Source organism: Amphiura filiformis, chromosome 1 (assembly GCF_039555335.1).
Source record: "Amphiura filiformis chromosome 1, Afil_fr2py, whole genome shotgun sequence".
Classification (NCBI taxonomy): Eukaryota; Metazoa; Echinodermata; class Ophiuroidea; order Amphilepidida; family Amphiuridae; genus Amphiura; species Amphiura filiformis.
Window position 1 is genome coordinate 30,523,772 of NC_092628.1, and position 13,101 is coordinate 30,536,872.

The 13,101-nt window shown below is 35.7% G+C and overlaps 1 protein-coding gene across 1 annotated transcript; it reads right to left on the bottom strand.

Annotated features, from left to right (window-relative positions):
• Positions 1–1,909: 1,909 nt before the first annotated feature.
• Positions 1,910–13,101, bottom strand: LOC140142553 (cytochrome P450 4A7-like). Its single transcript, XM_072164582.1, has 10 exons — positions 13,008–13,101; positions 11,786–11,969; positions 11,226–11,391; positions 8,643–8,815; positions 8,398–8,516; positions 7,949–8,207; positions 5,993–6,189; positions 4,950–5,083; positions 4,210–4,357; positions 1,910–2,345 (listed from the first exon to the last, which is right to left on the bottom strand). The coding sequence occupies exons 2-10, from the start codon at positions 11,954–11,956 to the stop codon at positions 2,174–2,176; spliced, it is 1,539 nt and encodes a 512-aa protein (XP_072020683.1). The 5' UTR covers positions 11,957–11,969; positions 13,008–13,101; the 3' UTR covers positions 1,910–2,173.

Below are 13,101 nucleotides of genomic sequence, written 5' to 3' on the forward strand. Positions count from 1 at the left end.
TATATAATGTTCTGTTTGTACCATTTACCATGTTTACCCCGCTCGCCCTGCAAGGGAGAGGTCTGGGTTCAAGTCCCCGCACAGGCAGGTATGTCCGGAGTATTCACTCTGGTATACATGTATATGCCTATGCATGTTTTGTAATTTCATGTTTAATTGTGCTAGTGTACGATGCATAATTCTTCTTTCCCCTGTATATTATTAAGAATGATTAAGCATCATTAATTTGATCTTGTGCTAGTTTGTATTGTTTGAATGTTTCTATGTTCCAGTAAATGATGCGTAAGCCTCTTCCCTTTGCCAGTGGTTATTTTAGTATATTCATTTGTATGGGTTTGCATGAGTAAAGGTGCAAGACTTTGCAAATGACTAGATCTGACAATGCAACTTCACTAATTCTGTGGTTTTAATAATCTGGTCAATAATAGTTTTAAAGCCATAATGTATGATCTTTTAATATGAAATTAGTTCATTCTTTTCAAATTAGTATTTGTAATGTTTACACATATCCCAACTAAATGGAATCAGATAAATTTGTTGTCCTTGTAGGTCAACAGAGCAATTTTGACATAAAGTCATAATTATGACTTTATGTCCGCCAAAGAACTCCATGTAAATGATCAAAATTGCCAGTGGGGTTTCTTCCATTTTCCCTTGTTATTTAAGCTTAACATGGACAGAAAGCCTTCCCGATATTTATTACTAATATTATTTCAGCATTTTGGGTAAAGAATAATCAAATAAAAATTTGACGGAAATCATACATTATGACTTTAATTCTAGTTGACTCTGTGATAAGGCCTAAAAAGTCTGTATTGCCACTAAAGCTCCAACGTCAGTGTTGGTCATTTGGTAATTTAAAAAACAATATTGTGGCACATTGTACAATATTAAAAAAGGCAAGTTCACCACAAAATATGTTGGTAAACTAGGATTTATCAGGGTTGCCAGGATTGTGTTTTTTAATATATTAGAGTTGTGTCGTACTAATTACAAACAGGCAAAACATTTTGTGAATTTAATACCAAATATATGATAATTCAAATATCAAAGAAACAAAATACACAACCCTCTTTTTTCAGATATTAGGGTAGGTGAAAAAGAGCAATACAAATATTTTTGTAGGCTAAGCATTCAACTTTATGATATCATCATAGCTGTAGATACACCTATATGCATTATCTTCTATGGTATTTATCATTATTGAGCTTATGCTATTAGTTTGAAATCTAATTCTAAAGCTTCAACCAAAATTCCTGTTTAATCTGTTAAGTTGGCTTTTAACATATTTGGCATGCATCCTCTGGATCCTCGCATTTAATATTTAATGTCTCATATTGACTGATGTTCTGCCAGGACACAGCAGACAGGCCGCCCTCTCTAATTATAATTAAAAATTACATTGGCCGTGAGACATTTTCGAGAGAATAAAATCATTACATGTTCAATTCGCCGGTAGATCCGCCATGAGCTGTTGTGGCGTGTGGTGGTGAGCTATGCAACATGTAATCGTTAGTGCACGCTGGTTCAAATCCGAACGGTTCTGATTTTTTCTCTCCTTTATTATAATGCCAGTTTGTCTGAGCTCTGTTTCTTTAATTATTATATATTTTCTCAGGCATGCATCCTCTGGATCCTCGCATTTAATATTTAATGTCTCATATTGACTGTTCTGCCAGGACACAGCAGATAGGCCGCCCTCTCTAATTATAAGGCAAAAAAAAAAAAAAGGTTTGTCTCAAAGCTCGCGCTTTGCAGAAATGCAGAATTTTTTTTTTTTTTTTATTCCCAAAAAAAAAAAATTTTAAAGTTTTTTCCAGAAAAATTGAGTGAAAATCTGACTTTTTTTCTCAAAATACCATAAAAATGCCAAGTCAGGAATAAAAAAAAAAAAAAAAAATCTCGTGAGCTTTGACACAAAACTTCTTTTTTTTTTGGCCTAATTAAGTTGGTTTTTACACTCAATAACATGATATGAACAAATATTATTTTGTTATATCAGTAATTCACCTAGTTGTTTGTGTTTAAATCCCTTATTGTAATCTAAGTTGCAATTAGTACCCCCAATTCCAGAAAATACAAAACTTATATAATTTTTTTCTTCTTCAAAACTGCACACATACATTTGTACCAAAATGTACCATCATCTGTTTGCTCCATTCTTACTTAGTCTTTACTGTTCAACTGGTGTAAATCTTAAATACATGCCATCCCATGTCCTAATCACCAATCTTTGTATCCAAATTGGTGACCTATCTGGATCTACATCAATGTAGAAACGATGAAGAATCTTACACATCACAACTTTGATTTCATTCAGAGCAAAATGTTGACCAATGCAGTTCCTGAAATGAAAACAAATCAAAAAATAATTATAATCATATCTCACATGTCATGTGACTCAGATTGCAGTAAATAGACCAATCTAATATTCACCATAATTAATGCATCATATGCATCATGGAACTTCTTGTTTTGGGTATATACACAGTGATGTTGGTCTTGTTGCATGATTGTTTGTTATCAACATTTAGGTATAGCATTTCTGGGTCTTTGATCAATCAGCATCATTAACATGATTGATAAATCTGAATGAATCACCATTCATAACCTCATGAATATAAGGGATGCGTGTGATCCAATCACATTTTATTTTTTGTTAACACGCAAATGCAAATCATTAATATCTCACAATTGCGTTGTTTCTTAATGCACAAACAAGTGTGTGTAATCACTGCGAGTAAGCCTGCATACTTGTGTATCGTGTATTAAATGCAACTTAAAGCCATAATGTATGATCTTATATATACGAAATTTTTTTCAAACCTGATTTTTTTTGTGCATATTTGTAATACATATGCATTTCCCAACTTGCACCTAAATGGAATTGGTCAAATTTGCTGACTTTGTAGGTGAACAGGGCAAAGTTAACCAGTAGGGTTTCTTTCACTTTAAATTGTTATTTCAGCTCAAATGGACAGAAACCCTTCCCAACAATTATTAGTAATATTTCAGCATTTTGAGTATAGAATAACAAATTAAAAATTTGAAGGAAATCATACATTTATGGCAGTGAATGAAAGATACATTTTCAAGTCTTTTAAACAAAAAGTTAATGTTATTTTTATGAAGCAAATTTCTAAAATGACAGTAACGAATGACAATAATCACTTTTACGGTCATTACATGAAATTCTTGTGGTATGTGTTGGGCCTGAGAATTTTCCTATATTACTACTGCACCCTCAGAAAATTACCCTCTGATTTCACGCAATGGGCTCAAACAGAGAGTATGTCGTAATGTTATACTGCATAGCCAATTAAATACTCTACATGCACATTCCAAACCTCGCTATCCATCACCCATACCTTTGATCACCAGTGAAGATGTGTGTGCATGCAGGTGCATTGTTGTTTGGTGCAAATGAGGACACACACAAGATTTTTCACTCTTAACCGTGGACTTGCCTGCAACCGAGGACCGCTCTCGGTCTCAAACTGCTGCAATAGACCACAAATGCATGCTAAAATGCATTTGAGCGATACTAGCTTGAAACCGCTGACCACTATGTGTAAAAAATTCAGTCAGCAGTTGATGGCTAAAATTCCGTTTCATAGATTGCATGCAATATACAATGTCCACGGTTGACGGCTAACACACACATGGGGGTGTGGCGGTGTGTTTGACATACCTTGATCCTGCAGAGAATGGTAAGAAGGCATGAGTGTGTCTGTTCTTGATGTTTTCATGTGTGAATGTCTCAGGATTGAACTCCTTTGGATTAGGCCAAATCTCAGGGTTATAGTGTAGTCCAATTAGAGACTTTAGGTGTGAGTGTTTGTTTGACATACCTTGGTCCAGCAGAGAATGGTAAGAAGGCATGGGTGTGTCTGTTCTTGATGTTTTCATGTGTGAATCTCTCAGGATTGAACTCCTTAGGGTTAGGCCAAATCACAGGGTTATAGTGTAGTCCAATTATAGAACATGTCACATGGGGGTGGGGGTGTGTGTGTGCAGCGAGGTGACATACCTTGGTTCAGCAGAGAATGGTAAGAAGGCATGGGTGTGTCTGTTCTTGATGTTTTCATGTGTGAATCTCTCAGGATTGAACTCCTTAGGGTTAGGCCAAATCTCAGGGTTATAGTGTAGTCCAATAATAGAACATGTCACATGGGTGGGGGTGTGTGTGTGTGTGGCAGGGTGACATACCTTGGTCCAGCAGAGAATGGTAAGAAGGCATGGGTGTGTCTGTTCTTGACATTTTCAGGTGTGAATCTCTCAGGATTGAACTCCTTTGGGTTAGGCCAAATCACAGGGTTATAGTGCAGTCCAATTATAGAACATGTCACATTAGTACCTGAAAAATAAATATACAATCATATTGCATAACCATGACGGTGTCTTCAAAAGTATGTGTGAACCTATTGCTATTTATTCCTTTGTGACATTAACTGAATTGTTGATCCCTCTATCCTTGCTCTCTTTATCCCTAAAACCCTCAAGTGCTTTTTGGCGAATAGAACTTTTAAAGAAAGAAGGGTCGATCTAGGAAGATGAACAAAGGAGTTGTTAGTTTTGGTCAGCATTCAAATCCGACACTCCTCATGTGCCAAGCAATAGGTCGGAGACCGGTAGCCACATGTGTTTTGGCTGGCCCGGCCAACAAAACCATGTGTATGTATAAAGGTTCATCACTTAAATAGGGTGATTGGGTCATTGCATCACATGAAACGCATGGATGTACAGTTGATATATCGCATAGTATTTTCTTGTATTAGATACGTTCAGGGTTAAGCTAGTATTGTGCGTACTGAACCTAGTAATTAATTATAATGTGACCACTGGGAAACATGCTGGGGGGAGTTGAAAGAACCAAATGACTGGACTATAAACATTTTATTACATAGAAAGACACAAATCAAGCTATGAACAAGTAAATGAATACGTACCTTTTGGTACAACAGTTTCATTGGGAAGTGTGACATCTTTCACCAGCTTCCTCATTATAGACATTACTGGTGGATACAGTCGTAAGCTTTCCTTGATACACATTGTCAAGTATGGTAGATTACATAAATCATCCCTGATAAAAGAAACAAAACCAACTTATGTCTTTTTAAGCATACCGTTAAGCTTTGCTTTAGATTTGCATGTCAGCACCAGTTTTGCATAAGAGTACCCTCTTCCTAAAACTGGTGTAAGCACTTAATTAGTTCCCCACTTCAGTTCTCCACCTCCCCCCCCTCTCCAGTATTTTTGCCTTGTACAAATATAGATATTTGTCCACCATTTTATTGAAAAAAAGCCTTTTCTCCTTTCTCTGATACAAGCACAAGCCAGCATATCCGTATCTTAACAAACATAACTCTACAGGGTTGTGATGTTGTGTCTGACATTATGCCAGCAGAAGTAACTCCCTGGAATACTGCATGACAGGATATATGGGGAAAGCTCTATAGTGACAATGACACTATAAACTATAATCTACTTCACAGTTTTCAATAGGAAAATGGCTAATTTCAGGTGGAATTCAGAACTCTCACATTTAAACGCAGCCAACATCAGGTAAAACTATATGATTTTCTGCCATATGATTAAAAGCTCACCATCGGTTGACCTGAGACATTTCTTGTTTCAACGCACAGAACCGTAAACACCTTAAAAGTGGCAGTGCGCCTCGAAGCTAAAAGTTACAATTAGGTAGGGCATATATTTACTATTAACTGATTTTTAGTAATATAACAACACAAATGCCATATAAATAGAGAAAATAAACCATTTCAAAGCATCAAAACCCAAAAATGTACTTTTTTGGCTATATAACTTTCAATTTCAGTGATTTTAAAACAGTCTTTACAGATCTCACACAAACAAATAGTTCATTGTCGTACTTCCATGCATCGCCCAGGCCTCATAGTGTATTCATTTTTCAAGTTCATTACTCACAAGCTACTTCACGCATAGAAAGAAATATGCTGTTTGATACTCTTACCATGAAAGTTGATCATCTTCTTTTTGGTCAAATAGCTGTTGTATTTCATCTCTACACTTCTGTTGATATTCTGGATGTTTAGCTAGATTATACATCAACCACGGGATAGCACAGCCAGTGGTGTCATGACCTTCAAACATGAAGGTGTCAACTTCTTCACGGATCTCTTCTTCATCCATACCCTTGCCATCCTCATCCTGAATAAGATAAAATTACAAAATCAAATTAGTGTTTATTCTCAACAACACTTTGATTTGCACCAACAAGCTTAAGGCAGCATGATTTGCCATTTAATTGTTAGCGGTGGTTTTAGCTTACAAAAATGCGGGAAAAGTTGCAGGGTCATTCCATACAAAATCAAGCAGTGGCATATCCTGACCCCCTTTATCAGAATTTCTTTATATTTTACTGAAATGTTGTACCTGGGGTAATATGAAAAATCTACAAGTTTGAAGCCTGTAGAGCTGCAGATTTTCTGCGGCAGCCATTTAAAGGGGCATTTAAGTGATCCACAGCCTCATCCCCCACTTTTCTCAAAAAAAAGTTGAGATTTTTATATCACTGGAAACCTCTGGCTACATAATGTTTATGTACAAAATATTTCTTGCAGATTAATTAGTTTTGCAAAGATATCGTGAAATTTGAATTTCGTTCTGGTGCACCAGAACGAAATTACAACGCATTGTCTATGGAGCAGTGTAATACACATAATCATGCATAACTCGCATAACGAAAAAATCGGAATCAACTGAAATTTTGGGAATAAGCTTTTTTTCGTGGATATGTACTGAAAAATGTCATAAAAAGAGGATGCTAGGATCACGAAATACTCCTTTAAAGTTGGAGGGGTCTTTTGATACAAAAAAAAAAAACTGCCCTTAAAATGAATTGCATTTTTAGGAGTCTATAAACAAAGGGGTGGATATCAATAATAATTTATTGAACCAGGGTTGCCAAACCTGCAATTTGGTAGCAGAATTGGGCCACTTTTGAAGATTTGGCTTCTATGGCTTCTGACAATTTGCTGTCCCATAGAAACTGATGGTTAAGAACAAAATTGAGTGACTTTCAACATTGGCTCCTGCAACTTCTGGTAGTTTCCCTGTCCCATGGAAACTAATGGTTAAGAGTAAATTTATATAACTTTTCAATAATTTGACCTGCGATTTGGGCTAAAAGAATTGGGCAACCCTGTATTCAACTCCTAATATGCGAAAATTATTTGATTTTTGTTGCTATGTGTGTCAATATAATTCCAACTCACAAATTCACAAAAGCATGCATCAATTTAGCAAAACATACTTTGCATATATAGTGCTGCATCCAACCAGTGAAGGGGAAAAGCCAAATTTTCATCCCCATTTGTCAACTTTTGTCCCATTGTTGGGGGGCAAAGCTAAATTTTGTTGCCTTTTTCTCAAAAATAACTACACACTGGTCACAAAAGTTATGTATATTATAGGGTCAAGGAATCTTAATTACTTCACTGAAATTTCAGTCAAGACAAGTGGTTCATTATATATGTTAAGAAATGGGGTACATTCTACTGTACCGCTTGTCTTGAGTCACTGAAATTCCAGTGTAGTAACTGGATTCCTTGCTCCTATAATATACATATCTTTTGTTACCAGTGTGTTATTATTTTTTGAGAAAAATACAAAAATAGTCACAAATTTATCAAGGGGTGTAGTACCATTTTAAGGACATTTTACATGTACGCTTCTCTTTACCGTCTCAATTTTATCCCTGAAAAATTTCTGTGGGGTGCTGGCCACGCCACTGCATCTAACAGCATGTACATCATTTCATATCAATCCACAATGTTATGAGTCTCGCCTATTATGAGCTGAACAAAGTACAGTCTGATAGGATAATATTAATGTAACTCGTCATTTGCACACAAAAAAACAATCACAGAATAGCCTAGTAGAGATAAAACAAAACAATAAACTTTACCCTAGCTGCAAGTAGAATATCCAAGAAGTCCAAATATTTGCCTTTCCGACCCTTAAACCCTTCTCCGCCTTCTTCTATCTCTCTCCTGCGTTTTCTGATGGTTGACCGTGACTTCTCATGCACGATGTGACAAAGTTTACGAAACCTTCTTCCAGGCGGTGACAACTTGAAGATCATTTCATTCAAGTATTGGATCTTGAGGGCACGGAGATTGATTATCTCAGACAGCTCGTAGACAGCATTGATGTATTCATTTTCTCTGAGAGAGAAAAACAAACAAACAAAGAATCGTTTGCTTTCATGAAACAATTGGTTTCATAACTAAATGAGCATTTCAATAAGCTATCCAGTGTAAACAGACCAACAGGCTTGAATACTTCCATTGGCTTTCCTCCTGATGCTGAAAATGTATTCTATAAAGAAAGATCACATACACTATGTCTACTTACCCCTGTAATTGGCAATTGCTTTCATAACTAAATGAGCATTTCAGTAAGCTATCCAGTGCAAACAGACCAACAGGCTTGAATATTTCCATTGGCTTCCCTTCTGATGCTGACAATTTATTCTAGAATAAAAAAGACAACATTATACTATACTCGTTAGTCTGTATACCCTTCTCAAGGGACTGAGTAAAGTAAAATTAAATTTTCTGATTTTCTCAATACTGCGTTTTATTTTCTACCTCACTTACCAGTAAAATATCAGCAGAATCAGCGAAAATATCCAAGTATGGTTTGAGAATTTCAAAATGAAATGCTGGGGTCAACAGTCGTCTATGTCGATGCCATTTTGGACCCCCAGAAGTCAGCAGTCCATCACCAATCCATGGAATTAACCAGTCATATGAAAAGTTGTCTTTGTAATCTGATGATGAAACATTTTTGTCATTGACATTTTCATGATTATTAATAAGCTGATTTGCATATTTTGCCTACATTTTCATTGATCTACTATGCAACTTAATCGAGAGACCGATCAACTTCATTATTATGTCTTCAGAATCTTGCATCCTATACTTTGTGCATAACCTGGCTGTCTGATAAATGTGTGTATCGGTCCCCTGGAGCTACAGGGTTTTTGTGTATCGGTCTGTAACCTCTTCATAGAGTGCACAATTCATATACTTTATATATGCAGAAGTCACCTTGCATGTCGATTTAGGGTGATTTTTTTGCCATGTCATGACCAAAAATCACTTTTTTGATTTAAAAAACACATTTTGACCAAAAATCACATATTTGACCAAAAATCACATTTTTAACCAAAAATCAAATTTTTGACCAAAAATCACACATTTGACCAAACACATTTCTGAAAAGAAATCACATTTTTAAGCAAAATCATGTTTTGACCAAAAATCATGTTTTTTTCTAAAAATCATGTTTTTGACCAAAAAAAAATTCTGAAGACATAATAATGATAAAATTGGACGGATACTTTCACATGATACCTGAATTTATCGATCTCGCTTGAGTTTTCAAATATCACGCTCGACTTTGTCTCGCGTGATATTTGAAAACTCAAGCTCGACCGATAAAAAATCAGGTATCACACTCAATCCGTCCAATTTTATATCAAACTTGGTATGGGGATTGGATATGGTGGCCTGATGTGCTGTATAGTTTTGCACAATGTTGCATATTTAGTGAATATTAATGAGCACATTTGCAAAATTTTCCTTAATCCACTCTGCAATAAATGCAATGACTGATAACTTCAAACTTGGTATTGTGATAGTCTATGGTAGCCTGATGTGCTGTATAGCTTTGTGTTATGTTATTTGCATATTCATGACTATTAATGAGCTTATTTACGTATTATTGGTATTTACAAACCTTTGTTATTTGCCACCTTAATTATGAAAAGCGTCATTCTAGTTTTAGGAGGACACCCCATAACGTTTTGCCCAACAATCAAATAAAATTAAATCCCCCAAAACAAGAAAATGGTATGCCACAGTTTGCCAAAATCAAGTTTTGAGGACAAATGAACCCTTTTTGGAATCCATTTACTTTTACAAAACTCCCCTATACAATTGAAGCATGATCAGAAAGTCAGTGGTTATAACTGCTAAATTGTGTAACTTGAGTTAATTAGCCTGGTCTCAACTTGAGTTACTTAACCTGGTCTCAATATTCTTTTCAATGTTGTTGCCACATGTGTGTACAGCAATCTGCACGTTCTTGAGTGCCAGGGTATGCAGGTTTTGCCACAGGTGAAAAAATTGGTTTAAACCGCGGTTTAACTGCTTGGCAAAAACAGTTTTTGGCAGCAAAAAAGGCATACGCTAAAGAAGTGAACAATTTTGCATTTTTTTTCATCGCAAAACAAATTATTAACTAACATTTTTTTCAAAGAACACGCCTTCCAGAATAGGTACTCGTTACTCTGAGTTTCATGCCAAAAGGCAATCGTCAGAATAAACCTATAATGACCAAAGAGAACCAACTCTGCCATATCTGTGAGTTACTCAAGCTGAAAGACACACATTTTTGATATAAAATTGGATTGGTTGAGTCCATATTTATTGGTCAAACTTTGAGTTTTAAAATATTGGACGAGACATAGTCGAGTCCAATATTTTACAACTCATAGCGAGACCAATAAATACTGGGCATAAAGCATCCAATGTTTTGGATTCAATATTTTCACACACTTGGATCCATCAAAACATAATAATGTTTGATATTAGGCTTTTGCCAATAAATGATGTAGGTACACTCATTTGGTGTTCATGCATGACAAACAAATATGGTGAATTTGACATAGCATTTCATAAGAAGTGAGTTGGTTGTCTTTGAGTCAAATCTCTTTGATATTCCCAAAGAAGATCTATCTTTTCCTTTAGGCAAAAAAAAAAAAAGATTATTTGCTTGTCCTTCACCAACTAACCCTAATCTGGAAAAAAGGTTTTTTTATCTGTACAAATGAATACCGACCCTAAATTCAGGAAGTTGTTTTTTGTCTTATTTAAACATTTTTGATATTCTGTTTTTTACGGTTTCCACACACCTCTAAACTGTTTTAAAAACATGAATGAAGTGGTATACAGTAGAAAAATATCCCAATTCACAACTATTTGGGCTATTTATTAAGCTAATTAAAGGCATACAGTAGTCATGTTCTAAAAAAAATAAATAAAACAAAATCCTGACCGACCGACCAACTCTAAAAAAGTTGTGGAGGACAAGCAAACTATAATTTTTTTTGCCTTAAAGTTGATGATATCAACAATTGAATTCACTGGCAACCAACAATTGTGGATTTAACTGACCTGCATTAGCCACACATGCCTTGACATATTCGGGTGATGACATCATTAACATACAGGTAAATGGACCCAGCCAAAATGGTGCTAAGTCAGCTGGTCCATCTGAATTTGCTGATGCTAACATAAAGTCCACTATTGCATCCAAACGTTTCCTTTCATCCAGAGGGAACTGTTTTAGAACAAAGAAAATTAAAGCAATTGTTCCTATTTGAGTTCACAATACTGAGAATGATGAGGTTGATGGGTATATGAAAGAAAGAGAAACAGGGAGACAGAGAGAACTGTTTTCAAAATTTTATCACAACATACTTTCTCAGCTCCTGGGGGGAAAAAGGGTTTTTTTAAATCTTTTTTTTGGGGGAGGGGGATAAAAAGTTGCCCAAAAATAGGGCAATTTTCACCTAACATAAGACAATTTTCACCTAAAATATGACCATTTTCACCAGAAATATGGCTATTTTCATCCAAAATAGTGGATTTTCTCTATTTTGTTCTTGACTGGGAAGACAAAGTCAAGAGGGGTTCAAAGAAAAATGGGGAGGGGAAAAATAATATGTACCTACCAGGAATGCATGTCCCCAAATAGGATGTGCTGGAGCCGTTTCCCGCATTTTCAGGTCTCGTATCAGTTTCTGATATCGCCATCTTTGTTTGAACAGCTTCCATATGTAACGGCATAGTTGAAAACCACACAGGAAAAGGAGTGCCTCAAATACAAGCACAGGGGTTAACATTATTGCAGTTTGCCTAATCAGGAAAAGAAAGAAACTAGACTTGTCAATATGGAAGGATATATGAATGCATACTAGAAAGAGCAATGCAAATTAGAAGTTTCTTAATTTTTTAGCCAATAGTTCAATTTGACCTGTAAATATTGCTGTGTTTATACAGATTCAGAATACATTATTTTAATACATGTTTATGTAACTAGCACTGAAACAAGGAGCTGTCAATTTCTAAAATCACATTTCAGTATAATTAAGATACATGTATGAGCCACTGACATACTGTAAATGCTATTTAAATGACATGGTGGGTGGGGGAGGAAGGAAACATGGTGGATGATGTTTCACCTTTGACCCAGGCCTTCAATGATATACAGTTGTATAGTCTCGCTCAGCAGCCACTTTGGTTTCCTCCCTCCGCACAGTCTGCCAATGACAACGTATAACGCCATTTCTGATTGGCTAAGAGGGCAACTGTATGAAGTCTATAGAACGATGCTTGAAAACAGGGGATCCGGGAACTTGATAACATCTGAGTTCAAACTCCTGGCCGAATAAATTAGCTGTGCCAGCAGCATTGAAAGCCCACCGGTATTTAGCATTGATGTACAGTACAACAATTTTCACAATGTGAATATTTTTACTACGTACAAGCGGTATTTATGAGAAACTGGTTAAATGGTTCTAGGCAAGTTTGGATGATACATGTAGCCATAAAGTTACGTCCGTTAAAATTGTTCAAGCAGCCGATTTAATTAATCAATTGAAATCCTTGTTGGAAGTTGCATGTGCTGGACGACGTCATGGGAAGTGTTAGCCAATCAAATTAAAAAACTTGTTCGTTGTCATTGGCAGACTGTAAGCTTATACAACAATGTAAGAACAAAATAGGTCTACTTATCTGCATACATAAATGAAAGTTAATACTGTATACTGTGCATTTGTAATTAATCAGTAAATCACATATTCATATTTCCCTGTATTTCAATTCATATTATTAATAATTAAATATTATGATGATCTGATATTCAATTGCAAATGCTAAGAAACAAAAACTTACTTCCTGCTGTGTAGTGAGTTACTTGCAATGTACAATGTATGCCCACTCTGCACACACCATACCACCGCACTGTCACCTTGAGTGTGTTGTTTGC

Bases quoted from the DNA above. Each gene is read 5' to 3' on its own strand.
- LOC140142553 (XM_072164582.1), bottom strand. From the start codon at position 11,956: ATGTTAACCCCTGTGCTTGTATTTGAGGCACTCCTTTTCCTGTGTGGT. The intron at 11,392-11,785 runs GTAGGTACATAT...GTTCTAAAACAG, and splicing joins TTTGGGGACATGCATTCCTG to TTCCCTCTGGATGAAAGGAA. The intron at 8,517-8,642 runs GTAAGTGAGGTA...TTTTTATTCTAG, and splicing joins ATTCTGCTGATATTTTACTG to AATAAATTGTCAGCATCAGA.